Below are 23,599 nucleotides of genomic sequence, written 5' to 3' on the forward strand. Positions count from 1 at the left end.
CAAAGGACAGATGAAGGTGGGGCCCGTGTGGGACTGGGGAATAAGACGGTTGTCTTAGCAATTGGAGTTCCGGCAGGTGTCACATGACCCGCTGCCCTGCACACCTGCCCGAGAGCGCAGGCAGTTGCCATAGCGACAGGGTCAGCCTTATGGAAAGCAGGGTTGAAGGTGCTGGTGGTGGGAGGTGGGGCTGGTTACTGTATGTGTGTCTGTTGTAAAGAAAGCAGTTATTTTAAAAATGTTGCAGGAAAGCGTTTGAAAACCACATTCTATCTCACTCCATCTCACACACACACAAATCAAAACAGGAGATATTCTTTAAGAAACCCCTTGAGCTGTGGAGGATTTAATATTAGATTCAGATCAATGAAAGTTTGAGTAATACACTACACAGAAAGACTCTCCTAGCCATATACACATTCACCATAACCCTGGGAGTGATACTCATAAAGCCTTGCAGAGTATACTCATTCCGGAGCAGTTGAAATGACTGAGAACAACATAAATGAGGAGACTGCACTTCAGAAATAAGAATCAGTAATGCCATAAAGAATTCTACCCATAAAGATGCCAGTCTGTGCCAACAAGCTGTGCTTGTTGCTGTGTCATTATTGTTGTCAGAGGCCTTTGAGTCTGTAAGAGTTGCTCTTACTCCTGAAACCTCATCCTTCCAAAACCAGACTGGAGTTTACTGATCTAAAACACAGACCAAATTGCTCCCTGAGACAGACGTGTACAGAAAGAGCTGTATAAATGTTTTCATGCAGGGCTTTAGGGAATTAACAGGTCAAGGAGTCTGCCATTGATTCTGTACTAATAAAGTATGAATGATCACAAGCTTGAATATTGACCCAGTTAAATTTTTTTGTTTTGTTTGATGGCTTTAATCAGCTTCATGTTATAAAACGAATAGTTCAGAGTCCGACAGATGATCCAAGTTCAAAGCCATTGTAAAATGACTACAAATACACATCTTTGAGCACACATTCTATATTAGTTGCAATACAAGTTGCAATGTTGCTTGGCAACCACAAACCCTTACAACTGTATAATGAACTATATTACTTTGCGGAAGTTTTGTTTATTCAGATGAATATTTATGATAAATTTCACTGTTTATTGAAAATTGCTGTCTTTTATCATTTTACCGTTGTGCCCTATTAAGCTTTAATCTCCCTCTCTGTTTCTCTCTGCAGTGTTCAGATGGAGGGGCAACCCAGGACAGTTCTTTGAAGCGAGTCGCTGTGGTGGAAGATTTTTTTGATATCATCTATGCCATGCACGTGGAGATGGGGGCAGATCCTGGTAGAGCACCCAAACATGCCGGCCAAAAGAAGACCTACAAGGCGGTGAGACACGACCCTTCAGTCTAATACATAAACAACAGCCACTACAAATATGCACTTTTACTTACTTTATCTTGCAATTCAAGAACATTAACAGAGTAATTTTCGTTAGTTAGATTGCACAGCTTAGAGATGCCATGTGTCATATATTTAAAGGGATAGTTCACTTAATAATAATAAAAAAAAATAAATAAATCTGTCATCATTTACACACCGTCATGTTGTTCCAAACATGACATTCTTCCATGAAACACAAAAAGGAATGTTAGGCAGAACATTAGTCTTAGTCACACTCACTTTCATTGTATGGAAATAAGATGCAATGAAAGTGAATAGTGACTGAGGTATTATGCCAAACATCTCCTTTTGTGGTCAATGGAAAAAAGAAAGTCAAACATGTTTGGAGCAACATGAGGGTGCATAAATGATGACAGAATTAAAAAAAATTTATTCTCTTACCATAATTACCGATATATTATTACTATAAACTAGCTTGGTATTTATTGTTGTTAATTGCTGTCATGCATCATAATGTAAATTTAATTCACCATTTTTTATGAGTAAGAAATTGTTAAAACAAATTTTGGTTTGTATTTGAGGTGTGCGCAAGCGAACACTGTCCTCAACCTTTTTATTCTAATGATCGCACAACCAACTTTAAAATAGAACATTTGAATAGCTAACTGTAATGAGTGTAGGCTGTTGCCGGGACAACAGCAGCCATCTTGAAACACCTATTGCACTGTTGTGCTATTATTACTTTAAATAAATAATGTTTCATGGCTTTAGTCTCAGGGTTCTATAATAAATTAACAGCAAATTTAGTACCTGGTGCAGACAAGTGATGTACTGACCAGGGCCTCATTTCCCAAAAACATTGTAAGCCAAGTTCACTGAGCATGACCTTAACAGATTCATATAGCACATCAGAGCCTCGTTTCCCAAAAGCATCGTAAGCCTAAGTAGATCGTAGACTCCATCTTACGATTCATCTTAGTTTTGGGGCCCATTTCCCAAAGGCATCATAACTTAAGTGGTATTTGAAAATGCCTGTAGATTAATGAGTGCTCTGGAGTAATCGTACAGTGCTAAGAGCATCGTAAGGACATAGACTTCTGCAGACACTTGCTGGACAAACGTGAAATTAAACCCGATACAATTGAAACACCTATAGCTACACTTTTTGCTCATTTAATATCAGTATACATACGTTTTATTTTATTATTTTTTAACCGACAAGGCTAATAATAATAATAATAATAATAACAACAACAATAATAAATGCAGAAAATGGTTAGTCAATATTGGATGAACAGATAAATTAATAAGTAAACAAATAAAGTTATTTGTGGACTAGTTGGTAACATCAAAGTGGTGGGACGATTGTTGCAGAGAACTGTAAAAATGACAATCAGAGAGAGAAGGAAAAAAGTCAATAACTTGCTGCCGTGCATGAAAATCGGCCATACAGTATATTGGCTCGTCATCCTCGTCTCTTCTTCCTCTCTGACACCTAAGGGCGCTCTCGCCCGCACCACATGTTGTGTAGTACCACACATGTTGTGTAGTATTGCTACGAACAAAAATAACGAACGTTCATAAAATCGCTCATAGAAAATGCTCTTAACCGCTAAGATCAGTTGTTACAGAACAGGGCTATGTTTCCCAATAACGATTGATCTTTGCGGTTAAGAGCGTTTTCTACGAGCGATTTTACGAACGTTTGTTATTTTTTACATGCGTTTCCCAAAACTTCACTTAACATGAACGTGCGAGGATGCGCTTTAAGTGCTACTTAAGAGAGATGCTGTCCATAAACGTGAAGTGCTGAAATGTGACCGTATAGTGCTGCTCGTCGTTGCAACATCATTATATTTGTGCGTAACTTTAAAAACGTTTGTAATTTAGCTCGCTGGAAATATTAAAATATATTTTCTTCAATGTACCACATAATTCCATTTTGTTTTGCAATCATTTTATGCAGAACGATATATTTCTTTTACACAATCACTGCTTCGTTCATCAGATGTGCATTTTAATATTTCGCTTTAAAAAAAAAAATTCTGTGGGTCGAGATTAAAGCTTCCAGGATCCGTGAAGACTGAAGAGGCCCTGTGTATGGTCTTGCTAATGACAGCAAGCATTAATTGAATATAACGAGGTTCACCGTGTTATTGCAGAGCACAAAATAAGGAGATGTGTGGAAGATGGGCTTTAGGGACATTCACTAATCAAAGGGAGATCTGCTCTTTACTCCTAAAAGTGATAACCATTACAGCAATGCTACACAACATGTGTGGTACTACACAACACGTGGTGCAGGCGAGAGCGCCCTTAGGTGTCAGAGAGGAAGAGGAGACGAGGGTGACGAGCCAATATACTGTATGGACAATTTTAATGCACGGCAGCAAGTTATTTACTTTTTTTCCTTCTTTCTGTGATTGTCATTTTTACAGTTCTCTGCAACAATCATCCCACCACTTTGTTGTTACCAACTGGTCCACAAATTTATTATTAGCCTTTTCGATGAAAAAATAAATAAAATAAAATGTATGTATACTGATATTAAATGAGCATAAAGTGTAGCTATAGGTATTTCAATTGTATCAGATGTAATTTTGCATTTGTCCTGCAGGTGTCTGCATAAGTCTATGTCCTTACGATGTTCTTAACACTGTACGATTACTACAGAGCACTCATTAATCTACGAGCATTTTCAAGTACCACTTAAGTTACGATGCCTTTGGGAAATGGGCCCCAAAACTAAGATGAATCATAAGATGGATTCTGTGATCTACTTAGGCTTACGATGTTTTTGGGAAACAAAGCTCTGATGTGCTATATGAATCTGTTAAGATCATGCCCAGTGAATCATGTTTTCACAGTTGTCTATGATAAGTTTCCTCATGCTTTGCGTCCTGCAACAACCAGTTAGGCCATGCATTCGATAAAATGTCAGTTTGAAACCTTTAAGATATAAATAAATGTTTTTCTACAATATTTTGCTTATTGTCTTGAATCTATATGAGTGAATCTCAGGAAAACATGTCTTACATTTCATCCCAAAATCAAATGAAAAACAAGAAATTATATTTTTAAATAAGAAAATCATGCATTTTTAGTTTTAAGTTTTTGCATTGTGACAAACTTTTCATGACAAATAAGGTATTTTACCCCCAAAATTTTCAGTATGCTAATTAATCCAGATATTTTACTTTTAAAATGTGTTTTTAATTACTTACTTTTAGTACTTTAGTACTTTTAGTGTACCTTTTGTTTCTGCCATTAGATTCTCATAATACAGTATTTTTTACTGTATACAGTAAAAAAAATACTGTATACAGCATATTAGATATTTCATAATGTAAAATAATATTTAGATTTTGAGGGGAAATATGATCTCAAAAGTTGTCTTGAGATTCACCTTAAAATCCAACTGCATACAGTATCGCCCAGCCCGCAGGTGAGTCGACCTGCACATCACCTCTGTGTATCTCTATTCTCATTCATCTCTCTTACTATCTCTCTCTCTTTCTCTCTCTCCCTCTCTGACTGTCTGAAAAATCTAAGAGGTCTTGAAAATTTAAAGAGAGTCAGACAGAGTTTTTTTTTTTTTGTGTGTGTCATATTTAGAGGAGATAAAAGCAGACTCACTATTTTTCCATAATTTCAAAACATCTCAGTCCAATTTCTTTTCCATTGGTGCTCATGAAAAAGAGTGGTTTCTCAACCACCAGTCTGGTGTAAAGGGAGCTGTGTTTGTGTGTGTGACTTTCCTCTCCTTTATCTGAGACACAGGTGAATAAAGGGGGAGGAAAATTCAGGGACAAACATAAAAGAGTAACTGACTGAATCTAAAGGACCAAATGCACTAACACTGAACTCATGCAACACTGTTAAAGGGATTCTATATCATATGCTTTAATGTGGTGCATTACACTGTATTTGCTCTATGAGACTGCACTGGTGTGTTTTGAGGTATTTGGTGTAGGGTGTAATTTTAAGCAGGCTATATTGCATTTCTTAACACATATACATTAAGAATAGGTTTTATTGAGTTACAGTATGTTGCTTATTATTTGGTCATTAAAAAGAGTTGATATGTGGTACAGCCTAATGCATAGCATCTGATCCAATTAAATCAGAACACATATAACACACACAATAGGCTTAACATATACTGTATTAATCTTACAGGGGTATGTAGAAAATGTGTAAGTGCTCACTGAGCATGCTTGATTATAAACCCCTGTTCTATGATTCCTAATGCTGCATTCCATTCAGCTCAGAAAGTCGGAATTTCCAAATTTTTACTTGGAGAAGTACAATGGAACACCACTTGAAGTCGGACTTCCAACTTCGAAACTCGTGCGGAAATCTTCAATCAGGTTGGCACCCAAGGAGATTTACAGAATTAATGATAAACATTAACTTTCATTAAATAATATCCAGCAATAAGTCAAAGTTTCTACATTTTAGAATAATTCAACCCATTTAGAAAGCGTTTGCAGAGACAGATGTTCAAAACACTGTAAATATTCCAAAGTCCCATTCAAGGCAAGTCAGTCCACTCAGCGGCCATCTTAGAAACACTCCCGGGCAGCTACTGTATTTTCAATGGATACAAACAGTATGAAATTACAGCTCCTATCTACATTAATTGGGAAAGACTGAAATCTCCAAAATGCTTGGTCAAAATTACAATCAAAGAAAATTTCAAATCAGCAATAAAATCGGACAACAATGGTATCATAAATTGTGCTTGTTCAACACGGATTACGCTAAAAAACACTTGTTTTCAGGCTGGTCCAACAAATGCACATGCACGTTCTAGAGTTGACTGACAGGCGATGTCTGTATCTAAAAGCTTAGCTCCTTTACATGTAAGACAGGACTTCCTTGTCTACATTCGCCATATTGGGCATTCCAATTTTTCCCATTCATTACGAGTGCTCTGTCTCAAGCTAAATAGTCTCTGATTACACTCAGTTTTGACAGTCGTACACCTGTACAACATGCTACAATTGCAGCATTGCTTATCAATTTGGTTGCTAGGAGATTTCTCTGTTGACAGCTGAACACAAGCTACTGTAGGCTAATGGGAACATTTTCCCTGTTTTGTTTGCTTACATGTAATCTTCCTTGCATCAGGCAATGTTATGCCTTTATTGACGAAGATCAGAGATATCTTGGTGGAAATTCCACATCCGACTTTGAATGAAATGCAGCATCAGTGTGTGAAATCAGGTGTGGGGTTCCAGCCCCAACTAAGCTCTGTGCTAATCACCTAATTAAAGCAATTTATTGCCTGATAGCTATGTTTTTGACATTTGGCACACATTGAACTTCCAAATACTGCCAGATTGTCGAATATTTGCTGAACCGACTTTAATTTGCTGTAACTAGCCATGACTGACTGTGATTGGTGGTTTACAAGATCCTCCTTCAGTATCTCCATTCATGGCCTATTCCCAAATGTCACCCTCAGCCCTAGCGGTCCTCCTCAGAGTTCACATTTTGATGACATAGACCATGCTACAATGAACCATACACACACTGCAGCTAAATACTGTTTCAAATCTTCTTCTGAGTGTTTCTTCTGAGTGCTTTGGGAGTTGAGTGTGAAACATTCAGGAACCTGTAATTGTAATCTTGATTATTTGTTGAATAAATTGTGGAGCTCTATGTACAACTTTGGATTCCAATGTAATGAAGAGCAGGGATATGAGGAAGAACTAATTTCACCTCTTTCTCCTCCTAAATGAAGTATATAATATATATTAATGCAAGTTTAAAAACTTCACTACCCTCTCAGACTGCTGCTTTCTGCGTACTGCCCTCTTGCGGTGTCCTTGTGTAACTGCTAGGATGCTGTATTCATATAGATCTTGGTTACTGAAGGGATACCTATGACACCACTCCTTGGTTGACTAAGATTCTGTGCATTTCTGTGGCTTTGGAATTGAAGTTTTTACACATGAACAATCAGGATTGCCATACTAGACTTTCATGGACTGACTTAGACAGAGTAGGATGCAATCATTGGGACAGACACACAAAGAGAAAGTGACCACCCCAATAATACCTTCTTAATTAGGGATGCAAAGAGATATTTGTGTGTGAGCATGTGTGTTTTGAGTGTGGGGAGATGATAACAGGGGCTGCACCATGTCCTTGGGGCAACGTTCACTTCTTTTCAGCCAGTGCCCTGGAGAGCCTGGCTGTCAGGTCTCATAGCATGAGCAGGCCACAGAGACCAGCCCTGCCAGGCTGGGAGGAGGGGGTAGTCTGGGAGCATGGCATTCTGGCAGGTGCTGTTTTTCCTGGGTGGCCTTTTCCCTCTGTGCAGCCTAAGGGGAAGGAGGGAGGTGGTCCTGCCATTCCTACTGCTCGATCACCCTTTCTGTGTGAAGGTCGCACACAAAAAAGCCTTCAGGAGAAGAGAGCAAAAGCAAAAATGTAGAGAGGGAGAAGGGACATGGACCTAAAGAGTAGGAGACTGGAAAAGAGAGAGAATGGGAGGCATAGTACAGAATACATTGTTGTAATAGTACGTTGTAAATACTTAGAAAATACGGCACATATATCGTTTCTAGCAGGGTCCAAATAAAAGGGATAGTTCACCCAAACATTTTTAATTGTTTATCCACCCATGTTGTTCCAAATCTGTAGTACTTTGTTTGTTTGTTTGTTTGTTTGTTTGTTGTTTTTTTACAAAAGAGGTATTGGAGCCTCAGTCACCAGTTACTTGAATTGTATGAAAAAAAAAAGATGCAATGAAAATGAATGGTGACTGAGACTAACATACTTCCAAACATCTCCTTTTGTTTTCCATGCAAGAAAGAAAGTCATACAGGTTTGGAACAACATGATGGTCAGTAAATTATGACAGAATATTTATGTTTTGGTGAACTATTTCTTTAACTTTACCACACCTGCCAGTGTTGAGTGAATTGAAAATATTTACCTGCCATAAATATTTCTTACTGGCCATGAGAATGTTATTTTGAACATTGAATTTATTTATTTATTATAAAAAATACATAAGTGGGATTATTAAGGTGTTTTTCCATTATTAGTGTCTCTGGAGGTGAGGGCGGGGTCGAGTGCCCATCTGGGGAGAGAGAAAGCGGTAAGGACATCCACCTGAGATGAATTGTGACTAATTACCGTTTCCATGATCACAGTGAGAGTCGGGGGCGATAAAAGACGGCCCAGTCCACCGAAAGAGAGGGAGAGCCCAGCTTAGAATCTGCATGTGTGTTGGCTGCTGCAGTTGATCTTTTATATTGTAGAACCTTGAGTTTGTGTGTGTGTGAAGCTGTACCGTTGCGCTGTAAAGCAAATAAGTTTTGAGTTGATTAAAAGACATTCCTGTGTTGGAATCGCCATCTCCTGCTTCCTCCTTTTGATCCAAATACAAACATCTGTTACACTGGTGCCGAAACCCGGGATAAGGAGGAAAGTATGCTGCTATGGAGTTGTCTTCGCCACTGGAGGAAGTGTTCCGATCCCAGCATCCACCAGGCTCAACACCAGGCCCTCATGGATCTGCGGTCGTAGCAGCAACAGTGCTTCGAGGCACTCCTTCAAAGTCAAGAAGAGGACCGACGGGCGTTGCGGAGCTTGGTACCTGTGGGTGGGGGGGGGGGGGGTGAAGGCCATTCTGGAGGTCCAAGCTCTGGAATGGCTGCAGGCGCAATGGGCAGTCCACCTCCTACTGCTGCTGGCGGGACTGCAGGCCCAACTCCCGGTCGAAAACCCCCTGAGGTATCCTGAGCTGAAGAAAGCCATCCTGCCCTGATACTGAGCGAAGTCAGATGGCGTTTGCCTTCGCTCAACAGCTCCGCGACGCCTGCAGTCGAGGACCATTTAGCGGAGTACCTGGGGGCCGAGCCCCATTCTCTCTCTCTTTGTGGTCCCTCCCCCACCCTCTCCTCTCCTTCTTTCTGACCTATCCCGTTCCCCCGGATATGGTGGAAAAATCCCCGAGACCGGTGCCCCGGCTGTGTACTAACACTCCTGTTTCTCTCTCCCCCGGCTCTACTCATTCTTCCTCTCAGTTGGGGGAAGATGCCACCACTGGTGTGGGCGTGAGGTTTGGGATGGTCTGTTGGAGTTGCGGGAAGCACGTCCACGAACAGTGGCCGGTGATGGAGGAAGCGGGAGACGAAATTCCAACACAGGAATGTCTTTTAATCAACTCAAAACTCATTCGCTTTACAGCGCAACGGTACAGCTTCACACGCAAACAAACTCAAGGCTCTACAATATAAAAGATCAATGGCAGCAGCCAACGCACATGCAGCTTCTCAGCCGGGCTCTCCCTCTCTTTCGGTGGACTGGGCCGTCTTTTATCTCTATCTGGAAATGTTAATTAGTCACAAATCATCTCAGGTGGATGTCCTTACCGCTTTCTCTCTCCCCAGACGGGCGCTCGACCATGCCCTCACCTCCACAGTGACAAACAGCACAGCACATTGGGTCACTCGCAACATCAGGCACTTACAATGGAAGTGAATGGGGCCAATTTTTGGAGGATTTAAAGGCAGAAATGTAAAGCATATAATTTTATAAAAACACATTAATTCTTCTGTTAAAACTCGTGTTTTATTTTATCTGTCTTCAGAAGTCATTTTTTACGGTTGTTTTAGGGTTTACAGCATTACGTTTTTATGGCAGCGAAGTTGTAAAATTGGAAATAACTTGTATTTATTTATTTATTTATTTATTTCATTTAAACCACTTGCATCAAATCATTGAGCTTCAATAATGTGTTATGTTGCAGTTCCTAAAGTAGCAGTATTTAGCACTTGCCGAGTGTTCATTTTGGTTAGTGTGAAAATCAAGTTCACAAACTTTTGCATTTGTGTCAGTAACTATTGTGTTCAGCCTCTACTCCAGTTGTTTACTCTCTCCCAAAATGTTTCTTGACTGCTCTCCTCTCCATTTTGGTTGTCAGATTGCAGAGACCTACGCATTTCTTCCACGTGAGGCGGTGACCCGTTTCCTGATGAGTTGTGGAGAATGCCAAAAAAGGATGCACATCAACCCCAGCATGGCAGAGTTCAAAGGTCAGACCCTGTCCCTGCAATTTCATCTCTGTATTTGTAATTTTAATCATTTTGAATCTTATACATCTATATGTAAAATTTTAAAAAGCATTTTAAATTGGTAAATTGTAAGAGTAAATTGGCTGTTTTTGATAATTTTATTTTAATTAAAGTTTTGGGAGTTGGTCCCTCTTCAGCAATAATTAGGAGGACAACATTTCCAACATCTTTATTAAACTCACACTCTTTTTGATGAGACACAGAGACAAGACTAAAACTCCAGAGTTCTACAGGCCACTTGTAATTAATGCCTGGATAATCTTACCCATGCACTTCCCACAGTAATCATCAGATTAAAAAATAGAAGAAATCACAAATAACACCAGAGGAAAAATGCAATCATCTCCCATATGACACAACATAGCAGACTGTCCAGTGTGATTTAACAAGCAGTTCACCTTCAAATATGTCTTCTGCCTGGATATTAGCATCATTATATAATTCAGACTCATAACTGCTGTTAAAATTTAAACTGTATTGCATGGATTCATGATTACCATAGTGCTTTATGACTTAATCGCCCTTCCCTGAAGTAGAATTAGAAGGAATTGTAGATTTTGGGTCGTTTTCCCACTGCGAAGATATTATACTCCATTTGCTATAAGTCAGCTGTCTGCCATTAGTCACAGACTGATGTGACTAATTCACACTCAGCCACAGATAAGTTTGATTTTCTCCTCTGCACACGCAGACTGGCGTGTGGGGGAGAGCTCATCTTGCGACATTTGTACAGCACATATTGAATGTTAAACAAACTTGGAATAGTGAATTCGTTGATCAGCTCCTGCCTATGGGGGTTAAGAGGGGTGGCACCTGCCTGCTTTCCAATGCATTTTATAGAATAAGATTTACTATTAAAATTCTAACTCTTCAGAGTCATAATTTTTGCATAATTTTTTTAAGCTAATGTATTCTATATCTTCTTAAGTAATAGAAAATGTGGAATATGTGTTAAGTAGCACAGAAATATAATTCAAAACTTATTTTACTTAATTATTTTGGTAACACTTTACAATAAGTTTCCATTTGTTAACATTAGTTAATGCATTAGGGTATCACTAACAAAAAATTAACAATATATTTTCTACAGCATTTACTAATCTTAGTTAATATTAGTTAATAAAAAATACAATTGTTCATTACATGTTAATTCATGTTAGTTTAAATTGCATTAACTAATGTTAATTAATATAACTTTTGATTTTAAAAATGTATTAGTATATGTTTAAATTAACATTAACTAAGATTAATAAATGCTTAATAAGTATTGTTCATTGTTAGTTCATGTTAACTAATGTTGTTAACTAATGTTGACAAATGGAGTCTTATTGTTAGTGTTACCATTATTTTATTTTATCACATCAACGAAAGTTATTCTAAACACAATTAAATGTTTTTATTTTTTTATTTTTTTTATTTTTTTTTATCACATAAATGAAAGTACTACCAAACACAATATATTTTATCTTATTTTATCACATCAGAGAAAGGAGGCTTATGAATTCTATACCTATAAATCTTCATAAGTAGTAGCAAAGGCAGAATAAGTGTTTGGTAGCACAGAAACATAGTTCAGCAACTTTTGCTATTATTTTAGTTAATTTATTTAATTTGATCACATCAGTGAAAGTGCTACCAAACACAATGAAATGTTTTATTTTATTTTGTTTATCACATCAATGAAAGGAAGCTTATGGATTCTATATCTACAAATCTTCAAAGGTAAAAGCAAATTCAAAAATAAGGCTTATCCCTGTCCTTTTCTATGGTTTTTTTTTTCTTAATTTTTTAATGGAAAATGTTGCCTTATTTTTTTCATGTTAAAGTCACTTTTAATTCTTTTTAAATACAAATTATTATTGATTAATGACTGAAGTGTAAAGCACTTCTCTTTTTTTTTTTCACCCACAGAGAACGACCGTCCCACCTCCTTGGTACCAGACCTCATCGATTACAATATGCCTCTCACTGCCACCTATCTGAAACAAATGAAACTACAGTGCATGACTACCAATGATCAGGTAGGTGAAAGAAAGCGAGAAACAGAGCTGTGGAGAGGCAATCAATTATGAAAGAGTGCATTGACTAATACTACATTGAAGTTGTTGGTTTGGTTTTCGGAAGTGCATGTATTGAGTTTAAATAGTTTTTTGCTCTGAGTTTTTGCTGGGAGCTCCAAAAGCTGATTCTTACTGATTATTTAGATGTACCAAATTATAATTTAACACGGTAACATCAGGCTAAATTTACCTCAGTATCTGGGCAAGGAATTTAATGTAAAAGTCACCCAGTTCAAAGAAACTGTTAAAAAGGACTATGGTGCAATATGTGGTTGTCAAGGTAAACTGTTATAGACATGGTTGCCTCAGCAACAGTATTTGTGGAAGCCTGGAAAAGCAAGAGTTGGATGTGTCTATGGGTCATTGTGCTATATAAATGGGTTGATGGTAAACACACAAACCCATCCTTGTGAACTACAGTTCCTTATAGCACTAAATAGAACTAAACACAGAAAATAGATGGAATTATATAGCTTGAACTAAAAAGCATGTCTGTAGAATATGCTCATACATTGTAAGAAAGACCAAGCGCCAGGATACAATGACAGTGGGTAAAAGGTATCTACAGCTAACTGAAAAGGTACAAATAATAATAGGCAGGACCCACTGCGGTAACAAGGCAATGTAAAGCAGAATTTATTTTCTGGTAGCAGAGATTTTCATTTTATTTTTTATTTTATTTTTGTTTATTTTAGCTTTTATATTTGTTTGTTTGTATGTTTGTTTTGCATTTCCAGAACTCACTTCACAAACAAGGCAGTGTAAAACAGAATGTTTGAATGTAATATTATAAAATGCTGCTTGGCTGGTAATTTTGAAAGGTATGGATGGGCAATGCTTATTTCTTTACTGGGCACTAATGAACCCAGTCTTACCCATGATCCAGTTCTACATAACTGTAGCAAATACTCCTAGGTACTACAGGTGCAATGTACAGTATGCTGTGGATGAGAGTAAGCATGTCATAGGACAGTGGGTAGAGGGCGCTGTTGAATCACTGTCTATTAAAAGAATATTCCAGGTTCAATACAGGTTAAACCCAATGGAAGTGAATGTGGCCAATTTTTGGAGGGTTTAAACTAAGGCAGAAATGTTATGCTTATTTTATAAAAGCACTTACATTAATTCTGCTGTTAAAACTCATGTGTTATTTGAGCTGTCAAATTCTTTAAATTGTAATTTTTACAGTCATTTTAGGGTTTTAGGGTTTGTTGACATTACATCGTCATTGCAACAAAGTTATAAAACTGGCTATATCTTTACACAGAAAAGGTTAGTAAGTGATTTTATCTCACTGAAATCATGTTTACACACATATTGTTTATGTCTTGTGGCTAGAAAAATTGAGTATTTTAACATTCAAAAATTGGCCCCTATTAACTTCCATTATAAATGCCTCACTGTAAATCAGATTTGTGCTTTTCTTTTAAGAAAAGGAGGGGTAATTCAAAATAAATTTTTGTGGTAATCAATATTATGCCACAAATTCTGTCGATTGAGCATAACTTGTAATGTACCTGCAATATTCCTTTAAATAAAAAAATGGCATTTTATCTATATTGGTCTGTGGACTTGGGAGTTGGACAGACATGGTCACATATGACAGAAATAAGAGACTGCTGGGAAGATATCTGAACAACTATATTAAGTTACCCTTTTGTAAAACCTAAAATTGTAAGACCTATTATTAGCATTGCCGTTTTAGCGCTTTGTTGGTTATATTTGTCCTCAGTGTTCAAAATAAGATCCATGTTAAAAATTGTACATGTTTCTAACAGTATCATTATGTCTCTGCATGCCAGGTAGTTTAGATCAGTATTGCTCGATTTAAACATTGCAGTATGTGTTTGTCCTTTGCATTGTACTGTATCTCACTTAAAGTGATTTACCCAAGTAAGGCATGTTTGGAGATCAACATCCTTGTTAAAACTGGGACAACATTTCTATCAACCAGATTTCAGGGTTAGACTTAGGGCTTGGGCCAGGGGCTTGAACAACATTCTTATCAACGGATCATTATCTCAGATTGTAGGGGTAGGCTAGTGTAAGTGATAGGTTTGGCCTATGATTGTTTGATAAGAATGTTGTCTCCATCATCCTCTCGTCCCCCCTTTATTGTTTTAGGACTGAAATACATTTTTATACCTGCCCCTGCATTGTTCTTTTCTTGCTCCTCTCTCGTTCTTTCTCTACCTCTCCCATTCCTTGCATTACTGATGCCCCACTTGGTACCTATAGCCAACACCACACTTATCAACCTTCTAAACAAACCTCGGAGGAACTCCAATTTCTCATTAGGGCAATCCTGCAAATAAAATGTATCCATGTTTATAGTATACATACACTATGTGTGCATTTCCACATGCATTCATTTAGGTTCACAGCTGAACAAGGCAATGCGAAAGCACTTTTACGAATGAACGACTGTCACGATCGGAATCTGTGAAGTGCTTCAGAGAGATGTTGAAATCATGATGATTAGCACTTATCACAGGGAGCCTATAGAAGCTGAATGCTAAACTTGCGAACAGACTGACAGCATCATCACTGGGTGATCAGTTGAATGTTGCAGCATTCTAAATCTCTGTGATGTATGTATAAAAAACTGTGTCCCCTGTTAGGTGAGTCAGTCAGATATCCAGTGCATCATTACCATAGGTCGTAGGTATAAAGTGCATCAATTCCATGAGAAATCAGGAAATGAAAGATTATTATAGCATCATTATAGCAGGAGTACCATAGGAAATATCTTAGCCTACATAAGTGGTGGCTTTTGAAAATTGTCTTGGACAATGGGGGTCCTTGGAATCAGTAAGGTTGAGAGCCACTGCTGTAAGTTTCAGTACTGAAAACTTTTGTTTAGTCAGACTGAGGTAATTGAAGTAGAATATGTACTGTTATTCCTAAACATTAGAAGAGTTAATGATGGAAGAAAGTCTTTCAAAGCGTTCATGGCTGTGTGTAGCACCTGCCGCTCTGCATATCCTTCAAAAAAGTCTCAATGTTAGAACAGTTGGCTGAAATTTATTTGAATAAAGTCCCTGATCATTTCAGTCTAAATTTAATAGATTTGTGGCACATTTCAGTGCAAACTTATAGCCTGTGAGTAAGCACTGTAAATTAATTCACACGTTAAGAGGAAATCGAAACAAAAACCCTAAAGGCAAAGTATTAAAAAACAGTCCTTTAATTCTAAGCGAGAGAGAGGTGGTGGAATTAACATTATATGTGAAAATTATAAAATAAATAAATATGATATGACCCATTTAACTTTAATCTACAGCAATAATTGATCAGTCTTGTCTTATTTTACATAAGGTCATTTGTGACAGTTTTGATGAGTTAATTTGTTTTTCAGACCAACTTCCTGTTAGCTATGCAATGATAAAAAGCAGAAGTGATCCTGTGAGTGCTTTACGTGTAACTACTGAGCTTTGGAGAGGCAATTCACAGTGACGGTTTTGGGGTGAAATCAGAGTGACTTTTTCCTCTGTTGTGTATGTGTGTTTTGTCCCACGCATGCACATCTCCATCCACACACCTGCATTTCTCACTTTCTCTTGAGCCCCACTAGATGATTACATTCTTTCAGCCATATCTACTCTTCAGTTTGCCATGGTAATGATAAAGAGGGATCCAAGGACACATGTAGTGTAGAGGCCTTACTAGTTGTTCATTTGTTAGTGCTTGTGCAGGGAGAGAGAGTGTCTCTCGTGGTATAGTGAGAGTGTCTCTCTCGTTAATGTGAAAAATAAATTGAATGAATTCGTAACTTGAATTTATCATTTTCATGCCTAATTAAAAAAGGTAGGGGGATAGTTCATCCAAAAATAATCTTTAAATAAAAAGTCATTTACTCACCCCTTATGTTGTTCAGAACCTGCATGACTTTCTTCCATGGAACACAAAAGATGTTAGGCCAAATATTAGCCTCAGTCAACATACATTCATTGTATGGAGAAAAAAAAGCAATGAAAGTGGTTGGTGACTGAAGCTACCATTTATATTAGATGAAGATGAGTAAATGATGACAGACTATCCCTACAATGATTTGAATAATTTTTAAAGTTAGCCAGGGGCTTGAACTGAGGAGTCTTTTGGAGAAAGGACGTAATGAATTAAATATCAGGTCCTGTACAGAAGGGGAGGGTCATTGCTGCAGAGGGGGATGGTTATAGTGAAATGAGGGTTTGTTTTGATAAAATGAGGAAGTGGCATACATATAGATGGGTGGGGGTGGGTGCTTGTCTTTAACAGCTACAAGATCAGCCTACAGGGTTTGATCTGAGCAGATGGGAGGCACAGGGTGAGCATTATATTGTGGGTTTTTCATGGAATGTTTGTGGAGGGGTTGAGAAGGGGACAGGAGGCTGTGTTGGTTGATGACGATGTGTAGCCTCACCAGAAGCTCTAAAACCTGCTCGAAATCACAGTGAACTTTCTCATAGCTTGATCGTCATGGCAACGGCGGAGGTAGAGAGGTGTGTTCACTCCTATAGCGTATGTAACAGCAAGGGTCACGTTGTGATTCGCTGTGCCATAAGCGTGCTAAACATGGAACTGCTCTTATTCTGGCACACACACTTCTAAAATGGGGACATACTATAGATTTCTGTTGTTTTTATAGAAAGCTAATTATAATGACTGTAGACTAACCCTAACCCACACCCTAGCCCTATGCCTAAATGACACATTTTTGCATTTTTCGAATTTGAAAGAAAACAACAAATCATTATTTATGGATAATTTTTCCAAACGAGGTCATCCGCAAAAGTATATGTAAACTGACAGAAACACAAACAGTGTCAGTGTGCATTATCGTTGCCAAATGTCACGTATTAGCCGGGACGTCCCGTATGTTGGCCGAAATGAAGATGCTATGAAATAAACCAGCTATGAAAGGAACAATAGAAGCATACAATTGTATGGATTGTAATACTACTCCTCCCATTGGTGTTCCTATGGTCCTCTAGTGTGTTTGTAAATGCATGCAATGACTTAAAGGAATATTCCGGCTTTAATACAAGTTAAGCTCAATCAACAGCATTTGTGGCATTCTGTTGATTACCACAAAAATGTATTTCTACTAGCAAAAATCTGGGTTACAGTAAGGCACTTCGGAATTTATTGGGGCCAATCCATAAACATTAAAATTCTCACTGTTTCAAAAGTAAAGCTACAAGACGTAAACAATTTTCACGCTAACATGTTTTTAGTGTGATAAAATAGCTTACTAATCTTTTCTGTGTAAAGTTGCATTCAATTTCACAACTTTGTGGCCATGGCAACGCAATGGCCTCAAACCCTAAAACGACGGTAAAAACGACAATTTAAACAACTCTACAGCTCAAATGATGCACACGTCAAAAAATAAGTGATTTTATTAAATTGTAAGCTTCATATTTATGCCTTTAAACCCTCTAAAAATGTTTTTTTCCAAAATGTTTTTTTCCCCAGTCATTTCCATTTTAAAGGCCTCACTGTAACCTCAATTTTTGCCTTTTTAAAGAAAATGAGGGAAGAGTTGGAATTATTTTACTTGGTAATCAAACTTACGCCACAAGTGCTGTCAATTGACCTTAACTTGTCTTGAACCCGGAATATTCCTTTAAGTCAGTTAAATATACTGCATGAAATATACTGTATGTAGTATTTCAACCAATGTGTGATTCCCGAGGAAGACTCCTCTCCTCACAACACTGAAAAAATGACAATCTACAAAATGTGCTTCATGTGGTCACATCTAAATTAACTAGTCGTTTTATTCAAGTAAAATTATTATTTAATGTCACTGAATCAACCTGAATACATAATGCTACACCATCAAAACTCATGTTAATGGTTAGATCAAGTAGAAAAAGCTCCTTAAAGTAACAATTGCAGGTTACCACTTTTTACACTATATGTTGTATTTCTTTTGGGTTTTGGTTCCAACAGGGTTAAAAATAGCTCCCCTCATTGTCACTCATTATTTAAGAGTCTCCTCCCTCTGTCCTTTCCCATTCCACTCTTCCCATCCTTCACCTCAGAATGTGGAGTTTTCTCAGGAATGGATACACAGGGATACTGTACTTAATTGTTATGTTACAACATAACAAGGGACTGAAGAAAAAAAGAGAAAAACAGATTGAAAAGCAAGTTTTTATTTTATTTTATTTACATCCCTTATATAGCAACATGGTGAACTAGAAAATTCAGAATGGGAAATGTGGAAAAGAGAGAGTGTTTATTTTGATACAGGTCTGGTAGTTTGAGCTGTGAACTTTGGCTGTGTGAAGATCATGTGCTTGAAACATGGGAGAATCCTGGCAATAGTTGGGTGGGTGAGCTTCATTTTGTGCACAGAATATCCTGAGCTCTGACTTCCTCCTCCTCCTCCCCCCTCTCTCTCTCCCTCTCTCATACAGGATGAGGTTTCAGTAAGCAGTGAGGATTTGGACATGGCTGAGCCTGCGTGGGTCTCTACTGAACGTGCTCCAGCCGCAGAGCCAAGCAGCCCCACTGCCCCATACACGGAGAGGATGCCTACACCCCCACAGCCCAGCATTAAACAGGAGGAAGGTACGATTTCCCTGTCTCTCTCGTCCTCTCTCTCTATCTCACATTTTCTCTCACTCACACTGTGTATATTGTTAGCTGTATATTTCACTGAAATAGCAGCCACCACTGATGTTTGTCAGGGTTTATCAGTGAAGACTTATGGTTGGCGAGAGTCTGATAAGTGTCTTGTAGCTGATGTTTAAGAGGTGCCTGAAGGCCCATTATAGCCCTTTTCCCAGCACTCTAGTCTCTCTCACGCTCTTCCATTATGCTCTGGACAGATGCCGGTTAAATGGATGTCTGGGGTATGCGGAACCATGCTGAGGCGGCCTTATTTTTTTCATTTTGATCGTATATGTGAAAATCTTAAGTGTGAAGTTCTATAATGTTTGTGGATCTCTGTTGTTTGAAAAATGGTGGCTTGTAGGGCTGCTAGATTATGACAAAAATCACAATTATTTGACAAAAATCATAATTTTTCCTTGATATTGTAATCGTGATTATTCATTTTGAGTAAAAGAATTTATAACATCACAGCATTTAACAAATTCCAAATAATTCCAAATTACTAGCAATGCTTTGCGCTTTGCTTCTAAAACTTTTTGAGGCCACGACCACTCTAATGCGTTTTCATTTGAAAAAAAAAAAAAAAGTTTATAAAACATGTTTATGCCTCACATTGAGAAGGATATGGCTTCAGGCAGAGCACCAAAAAGGGGCGGTAGCTCTAAACAACCAGAAAAAGTATAGAGAGCCCCTAACCTAACCTGTTCCCTAATGGAGCTGGCCCAGTTTCCTTTTGGAGTACCTCCCTCTAGAGTAACCACACCCTCTTTTGGAGATTCCGCCCCCATTTGGAGATCTCCGGCCTGTAGCTATACCTACTTGCTCTCATTCACACTGGAACAGTGTTTTCCTCCACCAAAAACTTTCGAAAATGCTCTCCATTACAGCATACTTTGGAAAACAATGACATTAGGAAACCAAAAACAGACTTATCAAACTAAAACAGATTAGTGTGGATGTGGCTTCAATGTCAGGTGTTGTTTCTTTGGCACTCATTTTCGTGTGCCACCACAAACAAAAGTGAAAGAAAAAACACAGATCTGTGTATCAGATCTTAACATTTTTTTTAATTTATTTATTTTATTAGTGCAGACAAGTATATAGACTAATTGAAATGCTTTTGATTTGCCACTGCAATTATGCGCACAATTGGTTACATTGCTCAAGCCAACAAATGTACAAATTAGAATCTATAATAGATAATATAATACATAATAGTCTCTGATGCAGAATGTAAACAGTAATCTTTGGCCAGGACTTCCATATTTGTGGATGAGAGTACACAACTGCAAGATGTCAGGGTTGTTGTCTTTAGTCTCTTTCTGAATTGAACACACTTCCTTCTTGGATGAGGGTAGGGAGAGGGGAGGAGGAGATGTTTTTAAAATGGCTGCTGGGACGGTCGAGGGTCTTATGGGTGGCAGAGTAGGAGGAAGCAGCTTGGGTCGCTTCTTTGTGGGCTAATCCTTTGTAATCTTGCTCACACTGGACTGTAGGGAAAGACTTGTCCACACACACACACACACACACACACACACACACACACACACACACACACACACACACAGAGACGTTAATTACATTGTTATTACTAAAACAAAATGATTTTTCATAAGTAATGTGCATGTTTTCTACACCTCCCACAGACATGAACATTCCTTCTAACATACATACACACTGTCACATACAGCCTGGTGTGTTCCTGGTGTGGTTGTATTATGGGATGTTTATGATTCATTTCAGGTCTGGTGTTTTGCACTATAATAAGGCTCTTTAGCGTCCTGTACCCGTTCTCAATGTACCCATGCACTAATGGATCCCTGCCTTGATTCAAAGCAGACAGGGTGCTGTTTAGAGACACACAGGGCAAGAATGATGATGATTTGACCCACATCATACCATTGCACCCACCCATCAGAGCCCATTCACTCTTAATACTAGTCATGATTTGTGTGTCAGTAGATGAAAATGATTAATAAAAGTTACATTCCCTATAATTTAATGGGGTTTACATCCAAATCCTGATGGGTATAACATTTTCTAAGCATATAAAAGGAGCGTGTCCATATTTCTATTCTTCTTACTTATTGCATACAGTTCATTTACACTACAAACTCCTTATGAATGTGCTGTTTTGTTTATATCTCTGATGCTTGAGCGAGTGGACTATATCAGGTGTTGGCAACCTTTTTGACATGAAGTGGCATTTTTTATTTTCCTAGTCAATGGCTGTGCTGACAACCAACCCCCCCAACCACCCCCCCCCCAAAAAAACATTTGCATGTATGTGATTTTCCGAAGTTTGAGTCCACTTGTGTAAATGTATCTATTTTGCAATTTTCTATTTTAATCATTTATTTTTCATTACAAATTATATTATCAGCATAACAATTTGAGTGAAAAATTTGTGCAAAACCCACGTGTGAAACATTTTGCATGTGAATTTTCACAGAACAACTTGTGAAAGTGCTTTAATGAAAGACAACCTCTCCTTTTGTACACAATGAGTTAACACAGTTAATGTCACAAATTTGCTTATTTGATTACTGATCATGAAATTGTGTGGAATCTTAAATATTTCTTATATTATGTTATACATTTTTCAAAATCACACAGAGGGTTTATCACTAGTACGCAAGCAACAGCGAGAGAGGAGCAGGCTATTTTATTTATATGAAGTTTTTCGCACCTGCATTCCAATCTACATCTTGATGTAATCCTTCCTCATGATCACGCAGCGTTTTTTCATCTCCATTCTATTTGATATCCATTCTATTTGATGGATGCTCTACTACAGAGTCTTGTATGTGTTATTTCGCACATTTGTTGAGCAATTGAGTAACAATTGTTACTTTAATCTTATTCTGCTCTCTAAATTAGTGGATGAGAATGAGTCGTCTCTCTCTGTTTCATCTTATCCCCTCCATCTTTCTTTTCTGACTACTATTCCCATCCACTCAGACACCACTCTAGCAGAGCTCCCCCTCATCCTCTCTTTCTCTCTCTCTCTCTCTCTCTCTCTCTCTCTTTACCTCTTCCTTCCTCCACTGGTTTGACAGTGGACACCAATGTTGCTCTCCTGTACATACTAGCACACACACACCTTCACACAGTGAAATTGCGTTACACAGCGTTTAAGTGGAACAGCCTGGCCCCCTTCCCCCAGTAGACACACACACACACTTAATATCTATACCTCACATCCATACATTGATGCAGTTAAAGTGCAGAGCGACTTTATGTACAGACATCCAAAAACATTTGCCAGGTAACCTAAAAATATGCTTTAAATGGTAACAATAAAATGATCTGTTTTTATTCTAGTCAAGAATATTATTTAATATGACTAAATCAACCTGAATATTATAGGTTACACCAACAAATATAACTTCTATGGATCAAATCAAGTATAAACAGCACCTTAAAGGAATAGCTCACCCAAAAATGAAAGTTCTGTCATCATTTATTCACTCCAAACACATATGACTTTCTTTCTTTTGTGAAACACACAAGGATATGTTAGGTAGAATGTTAGTCGCAATCACCCTTAATTTTCATTCCATCTTTTTACCATACATTGAAAGTGAATGGTGACTGAGGCTGTCAGTTTATACATTTCTGCCCAGCATTTCCCTTTGTGTTCCACAGAATGGATGTCATACAAGTTTGGAACAACATGAGGTTGTGTAAAAAATGACAGAATAAACATTTTTGGGTGAACTATTCTTTTAAGGTTACAGCTGCATGTAACTTATTATAGAGTATTAAGATTTTCTTTCTTTCTCTCAGATGATTCCTCTTCACAGAATGGCTGCACAGCTAACAGTCTCCCTGCACTGACTCCGCCTGGTGGTGCTGCCATGGTGACAGGAGGAGTTCCTGCATCTGAGGGGGTGGTTCCATATGGAGAGGTGAACGGTAATGGTGCCGCAGCACCTCTGGACTTCAGCACTTCATCATCCTCTTCCTCACAAGAGGGACAACAGCCTGTCAACCTGAGTGACAGACTTTTACCCGGAGTGACGCTTGGATCCTACCCACCTGACTCCAATAGAAAATTCCCTGTCAAAACAGAGTACAGTAACAAGGTATGAGACTAAGTCACATTTTTCCACATCACTCTAAGAATTCTTAGATATTTGTATTTAAAGGGATAGTACACCCAAAAATGAAATTTCTCTCCTCATTTACTCACCCTCATGTTGTTCCAAACCCGTATGACTTTCTTTCTTCTGTAGAACACAACAGGAGACGTTAGGCAAAATGTTACTCTCAGTCACCTTTCACTTTCATTGTATTAAAAGAAGATGCATTGAATGTGAATGGTGAAAGGAGGCTAACATTCTGCCTAACATCATCTTTTGTGGTCCATAGAAAAAAGCAAGTCATATAGGTGTGGAACACATGAGGATGAGTAAATGATGACAGACTTTTCATTTTTAGGTGAACTGTCACTAAAGTAATAATAAGCATA

General features: G+C 38.1%; 1 protein-coding gene across 1 annotated transcript in view; it reads left to right on the forward strand.

Annotated features, from left to right (window-relative positions):
- LOC127424415 (nucleolar protein 4-like) overlaps positions 1–23,599 on the forward strand; it is a 49,873-nt gene that overhangs the window by 19,155 nt on the left and 7,119 nt on the right. Inside the window, exons 2-6 of the mRNA XM_051669601.1 lie at positions 1,197–1,349; positions 10,309–10,420; positions 12,371–12,480; positions 18,927–19,080; positions 22,915–23,213. Of these exons, the coding sequence (XP_051525561.1) occupies positions 1,197–1,349; positions 10,309–10,420; positions 12,371–12,480; positions 18,927–19,080; positions 22,915–23,213 (828 nt within the window). The remainder of the gene's footprint in view (positions 1–1,196; positions 1,350–10,308; positions 10,421–12,370; positions 12,481–18,926; positions 19,081–22,914; positions 23,214–23,599) is intronic.

Source organism: Myxocyprinus asiaticus, chromosome 33 (assembly GCF_019703515.2).
Source record: "Myxocyprinus asiaticus isolate MX2 ecotype Aquarium Trade chromosome 33, UBuf_Myxa_2, whole genome shotgun sequence".
NCBI lineage: Eukaryota > Metazoa > Chordata > Actinopteri > Cypriniformes > Catostomidae > Myxocyprinus > Myxocyprinus asiaticus.